Raw genomic sequence first — 13,396 nt, 5'->3', positions numbered from 1 at the left:
ATCCTACTTCTCTGTAAGTAACCAATTCATCAAACTTAGCATAAAAATACAAAGGTTTCTCCTGTTTCTTTGAGTCTGCATTTCTGAAGGTTCCCATGTCACATAAAACTTCCATTAAATACATTCTCTTATGCTTTTCTCTGGTTGACCTGTCTTTTGTTACAGGTGCTTCAGCCATGAAACCTAGTGATACATGAGAAATATCCGTTCTCCCTTGCAATACCTAGTATGCACCTCAAATAGGACTCTGCCACAGCTTCCTTCCCTTCTTTTCTATTTTTCAAACATTTAAGGAGAAAAGGCTGGCATGGTAGCTCATGCCTGCAATCCCAGCACTTTGGCAGGCTCAAGCAGGAGGGTAGCTTGAGGCTAGGAGTTCCGAGATCAGCCTGAGCAACATACCAAGAGCCCATCTCTACAAAAAAATTATTTAAATAATTAGCCAAGCATGGTGGTGTGCACCAGTAGTCCCAGCTACTCAGGAGGCTGAGGTGGGAAGATTGTCATTGCTTGAGCCCAAGAGTTCAAGGCTGCAGTGAGGCATGACTGTGCCACTGCACTCCAGTCTGGGTCACAGAGTGGGACCCTATCTCAAAAAAAAAAAAAAAAAAAGAAAAGATAAAAGTACACAAGATTATCTCTTTCCATGAGTCACCAGTTTTATCAAGGATAAACTTAAGCCATTTCGCAGACGAGTTATATTGCTAGTGTTATTCCATATGGAAAGAGCCATAGAGAAACCATTTATTCAGTAACATCCTAGAACCTGAAGTGTGGGTTGTTGGGCGGGGGGGGGATTGTCTTTTTACCTATCTACAAAAGTAATTCTTTTATTTTAAAAAGAGAAAGAAAGGAAAGTATATCCCTATAAGTATATGTAATAATGGACTAAAAAAGTTAAAAATCAGTAAATTAGAAAACAACAAACTAGAATTTTTTTTGTATTTTGAAACGGTGTCAAGCGATTTGGATTCAAATGAGAGAAATTAACCAAACACAACAAAAGCCTGATCTAAAGTGAGGAAATTATCAACCAGGCAGGTAAGTTATTGTGATCTTCATCCATCTATGTCTCCAGCTATCCACCTACTTATCCTATAAGTATTGTTGAACCCCTACTATATTCAAAACCCAATGTAAGCACTGAGCATATTACCATGAATAATAAATCACAGGCCCTGCCTACATAGAACTTAGAGACAAGGAGTAAGCTGAGAAAACTCTGTGTGATGAGAGCTGTGGCAGAGTAAGCATCAGGCACCGGAGGAGGTGAGGCCTCCATGGAGAGTTGCTCAGGCTGTGCACTGTGCACAACCACACTGTGAGAACAACTTCCCTGGTGTCATGTGACCCTAGCTCTGCGGGAACACAGTGGGAGCGGTAAGGAGGGCTTCCTGGAAGAAGCTTTGCCTTCTTTAGAAACAACTATGATCTAATGGTAATAACCTGGGGGCACTTAGTAAGGCCTGTTTGTTCAGATTCTTCCCTCTGTCCCCAAGTCTTCAGAGATAAGGACATTTCTTTCCTCTGGCTATACAGAGGGTACTTCTTGAAAGAAGCTTTTATGATCTGCCTCAAGGGAGAAAGACAAGGGGAAGATGAGAATGACCTTCCTGCTTTTGCTATTTCCTCAAATGCCAAGGTGTCACATTTTGGGGTGGCATGTCCCAACCTCATCAGTCTGTTCTAGAGAGATTTCACCTTTGTCCACAATGAAGCCAGGACTCACAGGGTTGGCATACTCTAGGCTGTTTTCCCTTAGGGACTGTGTAACACAAAGGTAAGTCCCAAAATAATGTATTATGGCCAGAGGTCTAAATAGATCTGGCTTTTTCCCAGAGCACTGGTGGACAGAGAAGTATAGAGAAGTGGATAGTTACAGAGATGTAGTGGAGATGTAAAAAATCTGAAAGTAGTTCTCAGCCCAGGAGATGGGGGGAGGCAATAAGAAAAGGGCTGCAGCATTAGAGGGCTGGAGCTCAGGATGGGAGGTAGCCATAGCAAGGAGGAAGAGGGAGAGCTGGTGATCAGGATCATATTCAGCTTTCTAACCTGTCAACTGATGATGTCCCAAGAAAAACAGGGGATATGAGAAGGGCAGGCTTATAGGGAAAGGTGGGATCTAAGTTTCAAATTTTTGAGCCCGAGGTACTAATTCAAATTTAGGAGGCAAATCTACAGTCAACAACAGAGACTAAAACCATGAGTTCAGATGACATCACCCAAACAATAAAAAACTTAAATGGGTCTGGCAGGAAAACTGAAAGGACACTACTGGAGAAGTAGGTGGAAAAGAAAAGAGTGTGATGACCGGGAAATCTTCTGTCGGGAATGACAGAGCTTTCTGTGTCAAAGAACTGCTGAAACATCAAGTAAGATGATGGATAGCTGAAAAGAGTCCACAGGATTTGGTGTGGAGTGACCTTGGGAGGGTGGTTTACGGGGTAGGTAGATATAGAAGGAAGATTTTGGTAAATTGTGGAGTGACAGGAAGGTGAAGAAGAGAGACAGTAGAGACAGTTGGCATAGGCAAACTTTTTCAAGAAGTTTAGCTATAAAGGAGAGAAAAGACATTAACCAGAGAGAGACATGGGTAAAGTACATTAAGGTTCATCAGCACCCACAATTGAGTCTTCTACTGGAGTAGAAAGAGCAGGATGTCAAGAGTCACACACTGGGGCTCCCACTTAGGGCTCTTCTCCAACACTTCGGTTACATCGGTTTGTGGAGGCGGGATGCATGTGTTCACTCCAGAATCAAACAATTTTTAATTACCAATTAATTCTTTTGGTACTCGTATCTTTTTTGCCCAGACACTGTAAAATGCTAGAGACATTTATCTAGAATAAGGATTTCCTATCCTAGATAATCCTTATCTATCTAAGGATTTCCAAGGGCAGCTCTGTTCTGAAGAATTGGAAATTTTACAGCATTGTCTTCTCCACAATTATGTTGTTTTAGTTAAGTGACACAATCTGTTCATTCTCCAAAATTATTGAGCACCAAGTTGAGATACTTTGTATATCTCATGCAAAGAGGTTCTAGTCTTCTTAAACATAGTTTTCATGTTTGTGCAAAGCACTTTAGCAAGACCCTCCAACTTTCCCCAAAGAAAAGGGTGTGGGAGAGATGGGGCCTCTCCAGTCCACCTACCGCTGCTTGGGTGGGTTGCTGCTTCTTATTCCTTTTTGGCCTTAACTTGGTAAAGTGTTCCAGCTTCTTCCCCTCTTCGGAGGGCAACTCAGAGATAAATCCCGAGCTCCGCTTCTCCTGTCTGAGGGATGGGAACGGCGGGTCTTCAACGTGAATCGGTACCTCTTCCAGCGCTTTATCTAAATCAAACTCCATTTCTAAAATTAAAAAAAAAAAAAAAAGAAAAACAGCCCACGGCCAAAGCTTAATGCATAGAGATGGATGAAAAATTCCTAAAAGTAATTTTAAGTCTAGCATACAATAGCAAACACCCATTCACAGATCACTTAATTCTTTCTCAATATTTACTCATCTAGGGCATCCATAAGGAACATCCCTAAAATGGTCTAAGGTCTTGCTAAGGGTGCTTCACAGTTCCAAGGAAATGACTGGCAGCAGCAAAACACTTACCAAAGGCCCTAGAAACAGGCCGCAGCATTCGGCTGTGGATACTCTTCCTTTTGGATTTAGGGGTCATCTAGAAATGAAATTATAATAATTAAAAAAAACAGGTAGCCACAGAAAACTTGCCTTTCAAACTTCTGAAACATTCTGGATCGATTGTTTAACTCAGTACTTGTTTCTCTGCTTTAGAGGATGATTGAAAACCTGACTGAAGAGACCAAACTATTTCTAAATGTTTACAATTTCTCAAATGATACAGCTAAACTCTTTCTTTTGTTCCCCCATCCCTAACCAGTTGAATTCCACTTATATAGCTGAAAAGAACAATGAATGAATTTAATTCCAAGCTGTATAGAGGATGTTAAAATGGATACAAAAATAAAAATCAAAGACTGTAAAAATCAGTTACGAAAAATTGAAAACACTATTATTAACTGATCATTGTCACAGTAACATCAATGTAAGCAACCCTGACCTCTTTCTGTGTCACGTCAATGACTTAGGTAGTTGCACTCTCTTGTTTTTCATTTTGCCCCCAAGATTTTGATCTTTACATCATGGGCAAAGACCAGGAAAAAGTGCTAGGATTCAAAAATCTGTATCTGCTGGCACTTCTCAGTGAAATGTCTTTGATCCTGCTAATCTTCTAAAAAATGAAACCCAAACTCAAACCCAGGGCCAAAACTGAAGAGCACTTTCCTAGCATTGGTGTCAACTGTTTATGGTGCAAAGCCAACCCTCAGAAAGGCACTATCTTCTCCCTCAATAGGATCACACAAATGTCAAAGACGGAGGGAAGCTTTGTCATCACCTACACAAATAAACTCCAAGGATGAAACTGAGTTACAGAGATGACAAAGGCTAACATTCATGGTGTCAGAAGGAGCAGAGCCAGGGATAGAACCCAGTGAAGAGGGTCAGGCCAGCATCCTTCCTGCCACATCATTCATGACCCATATAGAGATGGATGGATGTTAGGGATGTTTTCACTGGTTTGATATCAGGAAACTGGTACGTGTATAAACTAAGAGGTAACATAACTGAAAGAACTTAGTTTGCATACTTTCATTTCATTTAATAGGTTTTCATCTAATGCTTCCTCAAAAAAAAATCTACATGATTGAAAAACATTCTTTAGCTCCAAGGAGAAACTGGCAGATACTGATCTTTAAAGCAAACAAATCTATAGTTTTGACAATTATGCCAGTTTTAATAATAATATCGTTTTGCTATCATTTATTGTTGAGAGAAAAGGGGGATAAAAAAATGATTAGCAATTGTATTGAAATCCAGACTGGTTTTCCTAAAATACAAAATGAAACTTGCTGATTTGGCTTTTTTCAAGGTTTTGTTAAAGGCAGACAATCTGAGGAAAAGCTACTTATAAATTAACAGGCTTTGCAGGTTCAATAAAAACTCAGCTAACTCCATGCAAATGGAAAGGAATCCAGTTTAAGGCAGTTCTCCCCCAAAGTTAGCCATGCAGTTGGCTGAAGAAGTTAGTGGCCTGCCTGGTCTATTCACAAGTGAAATCTCTGAAAATAATTCTCAGGAGATACAAGCTATCAAAATATATGCTGTGTTTGGTCGCAACAAGTTCTTCAGTATTCTATCCATCTTGTGCACAATCATGGTAGGTAAAATAATCAAGACGTAGCTTCAGATATAATTTTTAGCCAATTTCATTTAGATTGTCACAAATAAAGAGGAAAGATGTTTAAAAACGCATGGACTGAAGATGTCTTTTTTTTTTTTCCTGACTCTTGATTATATTTTACAGGAAGTGTATTCATGGGCAAAAATAGTCTGGTTTAAGTTTCCATATCATGAAAGTCTTTATGATACCAAATACACACAAAATATATAAAAATTATGATATTTCAAACAATTTTAAACATATAAAAATATGTACTATATATAAAATAAATGACAATATATAATATGTACAGAAAGAATCACATTTACAAACTCACGTCCATCTGTGAATAGGTCATTCAGCTTAGTTTAATTTCATAGACATAATTAAGAAACACACAAAATCATCAGGATAATTTGACGGTTGATATCACTCAAAGGGGAGCTAGTTTTCTCCTCTTGGTCTTGTTTTCCAGTGCTTCAAAGCCCAGTAGAGAAAGCTTGAATATCAGAAAAACTCACTCTAATGTATTTCACTTGCTTTCCTTTACTTTGTGTGCTTTTTACAAGGGTAAGTAACTTCTAATTACATTTCCCATAAATCTGTACCTATCATATCTTGTAGTTCTGAAGTTCTGGCACAGAGCCAATGGTCTTTTGCTAAAATAGAATTTGTAATCAGGCCAGTTTCTACAATTGGTATTAAGAAGGCAACCCAGCTTCTATATCTTTCCTTCATGGGATTTAAGTGCAACAACAGGGAAAAAAAACTCAATCTCATTTCTCTCATATTTTTATTACTTTTCTTTGGAAGTGATTCTTTCTTAGTTTTACAGAAAATGTGGACTTCCTTAATCTTATTGGCTTATTCCTACAATGCCATTACATATAAACCTAAAGCAAGAGGAAATATAAAAATGTACTATAATTATCCACCTAAGTGCATATTTAGGAGCAAATATTTAATGTTTGTCCAGAAATTTGGTTTACTTGCGCTCCTTCCTCCTCCTCTCCCCAACTGTTGGGTTGATGAATTACATCCCAGAAAAAGAAAACAATCTGACTTTACCATCTTCTTTAACACTGTTAGCTCTCTTCTCTTTTTGTACCAAAATGAAAGGGTCAATTTTTTCAAACTGTTTCTTAGTCCTTATTGACCTTTCCCTGACATTTGCTAATGCCTAAGTATTTTCTGAGTCAGAGAAATCACAAACTGTCCATCAGATGAAGGGGGGTCAGCATTTGAAAAAGAAGAGGTACATACTGCAAACGGATCTCTCATCAATCAATGGTTAACACTGTCAACTTGAGGCCTAGACAAAATTAACTTATCTTAAAAAATGCATCTTGCAAGCAATAAGGTATAATTTTCAAAACCCATATCCCAAAGAAGTATGAGGAAAAATGTGTTAAACCCTTGTTTTAAATGTAATTTTAGCAGGAAAATCTTAAACACAGACTTCTTTCTTGTCCTAACATCACAAATCATCAATAAATCCCCACTGTGGCAGACACTGTGAACAAAAAGGCCACAACTCTATTTTCTGAGAATCCAAAAGCATCAATGTCTACATTACTCTGAAATTGTACTCATTTGATCAAATTTTTATAATGAATTTTAAACTATTCTGCACATAGCTCAATTGAGATATGTCTACTTTTACTACCAGTTAGACTAATCTTGGAACCTTCCAAACAACATAACATTTTTTTCTTGTCAAACCCACTTTTAACATGTAATTCCTAGACATATTTTTTTTTTAAAATGAGAGTCAAATTGCTTAAGTCACCATAAAAATAGAAAGAGGTGCTTTGTTTTTGCCACGTTTGCTCAAAGAATAATAAATAACACTCTCACTCCAAGTTCAAGAATCCATAATTACTTCCCCCTCACCACCAAGGCTGTAGAAACAACAAAAAAAATAACAATACCAGTTGAGATGAAGATTAGGAAAGCTCTCCTAATATAAGAAGCAAATCATAATGTCGATTTTCTACAACCCTGGGCCTGAAACAAGTAATATGACAAGAATCAGGAAAAAATTTTTAAAAGTAATCATGTCTTTATTATTGTTATTATTACATGAGTGGAATAAGCACTTGTCTCCTCTTGAATGTTTGTATCCTCTTCATCAACACTCTGCTTGCTTTCAGGCACATGGCTGGAGATATTTTAAATTCATTGCCTGTTTTGCTAGCTGAACCATCTTGTAAAATCCAATCTTGTCTCTAAATTGTTGCCTATTTCATTCAGGATCTGCAGATGGATGATGACACTACAGTCTCCTGGGAGACCAGCCAGGCAGCACAGAAGCAAATGGAGCACAAGAATATAAAGTAGTACAGCCAGAAACCGCAGAGCCACCAAAAAATACTTACACTTGTACAGCAGAGAGTCTCCATGCAGCAAAAAGAAAGAAAAAAAATATGAATGGAAGAGAGATAAAGCAACAGCATTACTAGAAAAGGGGAGGGAGAGGGATACCATTCACAAACAAAGAAACAGAAAAGCTAAAACACATAAAAAGCCTTCATAGCAAAGGAATAAGGCAGGAATGAGGCCAACATATTAATGGCTTAAGACATCCAATCTAGCTTTTTATAAGCAGAAGCACAATTACAGCTTGAAAAATTTCAGAAACTCCTAACCTACAGATATTATGTCTCTTGCTAGGTGTGTACAAAGTGATATTTACCAACCCCACAAGGCATTAACCTCATTTGGGGGATGGTGGCTTTGTCAGCTCCAAAGCACATAATGGACAGAGCAGCGGATAGTTATTAAAGAACCCCATGCAAGTCCTGGCTCCTGGACCACGGGACCAGTCTCAAGAACTAAGTGGGGACAGTGTATCTGCAGACATTTACAGGTGTCTCTTCTGGGGCCATTTACATCATTCTGTGCTCCCACTGCATTTTAGGAGCAGCAGCTTTGAATTCTTTTGCCTCTTCAGTCATTAAAGCTTTTCAGGAAAAGATCTGATGACAGGATTCAGCACAAGTTACCTACCCACAGTGTAATTCAATATTGATGATACTTTATACCTTAGTGGGAATTTAGGTCACCTTACATTTTACATTACATCTCTAAATAATGTTTTTCTTTATTTTCTTTCCTTCTCCATTCACCTTAGATTAAAAAAAACTCTAAATAATTTTTAAAACTCCATTGGTCATCATTAAATTTTGTTAGGGCATCCTCTTCTTATTCTGAATGAATAATAATTATTCTGGAATAATAATGATGAATTTAAAAATTCATTTATAAAGGAATTTTTAAAAACAAAAAAAGAAGTCCAGTTGTAGAATGCTAGTCTTTGTGAAAGCAAAGTGTCAGGGGTTGAGAGATCCTTTCCAAACCTCCTGAGGAAGGCCACCTATTCCTTCCACCTGGGGCTGGGGCTTTCTTTTTTCCAAGTTCTTTATTTTTCATGTCAATTATTTTCAGTATAAAATGGGATGGAAATACAGGGCTCCTCAATTTGTGAATGTAAATGATTTGTGTCTCTTTAAAGTAAAGGCAGCACATAAGTAAAAAGCACTCCCTATAACCATCACCATCACTGGCACCAGTATTATGTGCTTATCAGAAAGGCTTCCACTGGTAAAGTACTGAAAAATTCTCATTCTTCACATTTCTGATTTCATATTTGATTAGGCAATTTACTTCAAATATAACTCATTCTATGACCCATTAAATTAGCATGAAAACATCCTTGCTGGATCAAAGGAGAAAAAGTAAAAATATATTTTCAAATATATTTTCCTGAATTGCCCAAAACAAAGACTCCTACCCTGTCCTAACACATAGCCGTCAGAAGCTTTCTTAAGGATATGACTATGAATACATACATAAGAGAGTTACAGCTGATGGTTAAGTCCCATAGATGACTTTTTACTTTCCTTCTCTTTGTGAAAGATTAATTCAACAAGACAAGTAGTCTGTCCCAATTATCCACCTAAAGATCATTATAAGTGATGGTGAGGAACCTTTCAATTGGTTCAACTCCTAAAATGACAGGCAAGCAAAAAATGTTCCCACGAAGAAGGAAAACATGGCAACAGACATTTCAACTTTTTGATAGAAGGAAGATTAATAGTTCATTCTGCTACTCTTGTCCACTCTTTGGAACTCATTTGGGCTACACTGACTTCAACATCCCCCCATGGGCCGGGCGCGGTGGCTCAAGCCTGTAATCCCAGCACTTTGGGAGGCCAAGGCGGGCGGATCACGAGGTCAGGAGATCGAGACCATCCTGGCTAACACGGTGAAACCCCGTCTCTACTAAAAATACAAAAAATTAGCCGGGCGTGTTGGCGGGCGCCTGTAGTCCCAGCTACTCGGGAGGCTGAGGCAGGAGAATGGCGCGAACCCAGGAGGCGGAGCTTGCAGTGAGCCGAGATTGCGCCACTGCACTCCAGCCTAGGGGACAGAGAAAGACTCAGTCTCAAAAAAAAAAAATCCCCCTATTAGGACAACGGCAAGAGAAGGAGTATGTCTCATGCTCATGGCTTTGGCATCCAAGAACTGGGCATGAATCCTGAACCTGCTACTTATTGGGTTATGGGACTTTAACCAACGTTTTTGCAAAGTCAGCTTCCAGTTTTCTAGTTTGTAAAATAAATTGTGAGGATTAAATAAGATAATAAATACCAAGTGCTTGGCACAGTGTCTGGCAAACAATGCCAATCAGTGACCTCTTAGTGCTTCAATAATTGGCTGTGATTATGAGGTTAATATCATTTTAAAAATTCTTCTATTCCCAAAGACAGAGTATTAAGGAGGGGGGCCATTAATAAGAAGTAGATTTACAACAGCAAAAAAGTGAGAACAATCAAAAAGCCAATCAGTAGAGGAATAACTAAAATTAAATATATTTAAATAAAGGAACATCAATTAAAAGGAAAAATAAAAACTACCTGTAGCAACATGAACATGTCTCAAAATATATTATTGAGTGAAAAAAGCAAGTTTCAAAAAAGATACACGTGGTACGATGCCATTTATGTAAACTCTAAAACATGCAAAACAATATTATACACTGTTCATGAATACATGTATGTTTGAACACAAAAAACAAACAGGAAGTGTCCAGCTGAACTCATGAGAGTGCCTCAGGAGAAATGGGGAGAAGCGTGAGATTGTTAGTAGTGGTCAAATGATGCTATTACATTATCTGTGATGCCCTGTATTATTCAAGATTCAACAAATGCTACCAAGCACATACTGCACATCAGGCATTCTTGGAGAAAGGGGTGGGTCTAGCAGTGAATAACAGAGATAAGCTCTTGCAGTCCTAGTGTGTGTGTGTGTTCCAGTGTATATTGGCAAAACAAAGATTCTAACATGTTAACAGGTGGCTCTTCGGGTGTTAGGAACACAGGTATTTGGCATTTGTGAGTAATTTGTGTAATTTCTTAGGAATGTCCCAAAAAGTTTATTTAGGAATACTTAAAGAAATCACTCTGGTCATGGTATTGATCGATTATCTGGACTTACTATTCTGCAGACACTTTAATAGGAGCCTGTCTGAATGACCATATACTTCCACCACCTTTGCTACCTCCTGATGGGTAACAACGACAAAGATACCAACCAGATCATAAAAGCTTGGGGATGGAAAGTGATCAACTACAACACATGGAAAGAAACTTTAAAGTTTCTTGAAGTAACTCGGAGTTGTTCTGTATGTGTAAGTGTTTGATAAGCGTTAGTGCTGCTCTTGGAAGTGTTAAAAAGTGGCTGGCTTCCTGATGTTCAGGAACTATTGTTTTCCAGAGCCCAAGAACCCAAATTAAATAAAAATCCCAGTGCCACATCCTCCCTCTTCATGTTCTTTATCATGAACCTCACATGTAAGGGATTTTTTTTAAAAAATTAATATTAACCTTAATAGAATTCACTCTATCAGAAATACACAAATGTTTTGCCGGTCATTTCAGCACCTCCTTTTAATAGAGAACTGAGATGGATTAGATGGTCAGAACTGGACAGACTGGGTGAAGGGGGAAAAAGCCAGTTAGTTAGAAAAATAAGGAAATGAAAGGTTTACCACTAAGCAAAAATGAAATAAGCAAAAAAGGATTTTTTTTTTTTTGCTTAGAGGTAAACCCTCCGTTCTCTTATTGCTGGCAAAAAACTGGCAGAGGCGCCTTTTGGCCACTGTCTCATCAGTCCTCCCTCAGTCTCCAGGGGAAGAAAAGCAGAAAACCTACAAGAATTTCAACTACAGAGTCACCTTGTCAAGTATATTTACTTTTAAAAATGAGTTTAGAATAGAAACAGGAGGTGTGTAGGCAGAGAGAAATTCTTTTTATCTAATGGCCAACAAATTTACTATAGCATCCTTTAACACGAAAAGTAATTTTTTTCATTTTAATGAAATGAAAATGGTTTTCATGTAATAGACAGCAGAATACTTTTTGAACCATCTTAAGCAGTGTGTCAAAAACACATGATAGATAAATGGGACTAATTTGGGTGACATAGGGGAATGCCTAGAGAGTGACTCAAAGGATTTCCTTTAGGTGCCCCTCCCCATCCTGCTGCCCCCTTGGTCATCCCTGGGGAAGACAAAATGATCATCTCTTGGGTGAAAAACGTAAGCCAGGATTCTGTCTTTTTCACATCTAAATCCCCAGAGCCCATAGAGGGCTTGGCATATAATGGGCCTTCAAGAAGTGTGTGTTTGAATGAATGAACTGAATCACTGCTTTAATCCAGTGCACTCCCCACATTCAGGTTCTATAGACTTGTTTAAAAAGAAAGTATTACTAGTACCAACCATCGTTACCAAAAAGGGCATTTAGGCACAAAGATAAAATAGTAAGGACTTATTTATTGTAAACGATAGTCCTTTAGAGACATTTATTTTCATGAAAAATCTGGTGTCTGTATTTTTTCTATTTCTTGTTACACAGACAAAAACTTCCTCATGGACCCTAGTGGTTCATGTACTGATGTCCACCTCTTTTTTTATTTTGAGACAAGGTCTGGCTCTATCACCTAGGCTGCAGTGCAGTGGCTCAATCTCAGCTCATTGTCCAACCTCTGCCTCCTGGGCTTAAGCCATCTTCCCACCTCAGCCTCCTGAGTAGCTGGGACTACAGGTACATACCACCATGCCTGGCTAATCTTTGTATTTTTTGTAGAGACGGGGTTTTACCTTGTTGCCCAGGCTGGTCTCCAATTCCTGAGCTCAAGCAATCCTCCTGCCTTGGCCCCCTAAAGTGCTGGGATTACAGGCATGAGGCATGAGCCACTGCACCCAGCTATGATGTCCACCTCCTTAAACAACGCACTTTTCAAATACATACACCCACTTTTTTTCCCCAACTATTTATTTTGAACACATTCAAATTTAGCAAAATTAAAAGGACAAGGATAGTCTAATAAATACAAATATACTCTTCACTTATATTCAGCAATTGTTAACATTTTGTCACACAAAATTACTTTATTTCCTTCATTCTCATCTCTAACACAAACACAGAAAAAAAAATTCTGAACCATTTAAAGGTTGTTGACATCTTGACATTTCTCCCTTAAATACTTCTGCATGAATATCCTAAGAATCATATTTTCTTATATAACCATACATTATTACCAACATCTAAGAAAATTAACAGCAATTGTATAATATCTAACTTACACACTATAGTCCGTACTCAAATTCCCCCAACTGTCCCTCAAGTGCCTTAAAACATCCCCTCCCCTTTTGGGATCTCAATAGAGAATGCACTCATCATATAGGGTAATGTCTCTTCAGTCTCTTTCATCTAGCACATCCTCCCTCCCCACTCCCATCCCCACCTTTCTTTTTCATAATACTGACTTTCTTGATGAATCCAGGCCAATTGTTTCATAGACTGCCTCACATGCTATACTTGTCTGATGATTTCCTCATGATTAGATTCAGTGAAACATTTTTAGCATGAATACCACATACGGGATGCTGTGAACTACTGACTGAATCACAGCGATTGACACATATGTCAGGTTGTTCCACTACTGGTAAGACTGACCTTGATCCCTTGATTAGCATGGGGACTTTCCAGCTGTGCTCCATTGTAAAGTACTCATTCCCTTGGTAATTAATAGAAACTCTATGAGGTGATACTTTTAGTCCATGTAGATTTTTAAGCAACTATTGGTAATCCTTGC

The 13,396-nt window shown here is 38.3% G+C and overlaps 1 protein-coding gene across 13 annotated transcripts in view; it reads right to left on the bottom strand.

The window, feature by feature from the left end:
- The window catches only part of CARMIL1 (capping protein regulator and myosin 1 linker 1), a 346,067-nt gene that overhangs the window by 34,724 nt on the left and 297,947 nt on the right, over window positions 1-13,396 (bottom strand). For 9 of the 13 annotated variants that reach the window (XM_030817391.1, XM_030817392.1, XM_030817397.1 and 6 more), the window contains 3 exons: window positions 7,612-7,629; window positions 3,604-3,670; window positions 3,154-3,350 (listed from right to left, as the gene is read on the bottom strand). In XM_030817391.1, the coding sequence (XP_030673251.1) occupies window positions 3,154-3,350; window positions 3,604-3,670; window positions 7,612-7,629 (282 nt within the window). The remainder of the gene's footprint in view (window positions 1-3,153; window positions 3,351-3,603; window positions 3,671-7,611; window positions 7,630-13,396) is intronic. The other 4 variants (XM_030817395.1, XM_030817398.1, XM_003263227.4 and 1 more) reach the window with 1 other exon arrangement.

The sequence above is a fragment of the Nomascus leucogenys genome, chromosome 8 (assembly GCF_006542625.1).
Source record: "Nomascus leucogenys isolate Asia chromosome 8, Asia_NLE_v1, whole genome shotgun sequence".
Classification (NCBI taxonomy): domain Eukaryota; kingdom Metazoa; phylum Chordata; class Mammalia; order Primates; family Hylobatidae; genus Nomascus; species Nomascus leucogenys.
This window is presented reverse-complemented; position numbering and strand designations above follow the sequence as displayed.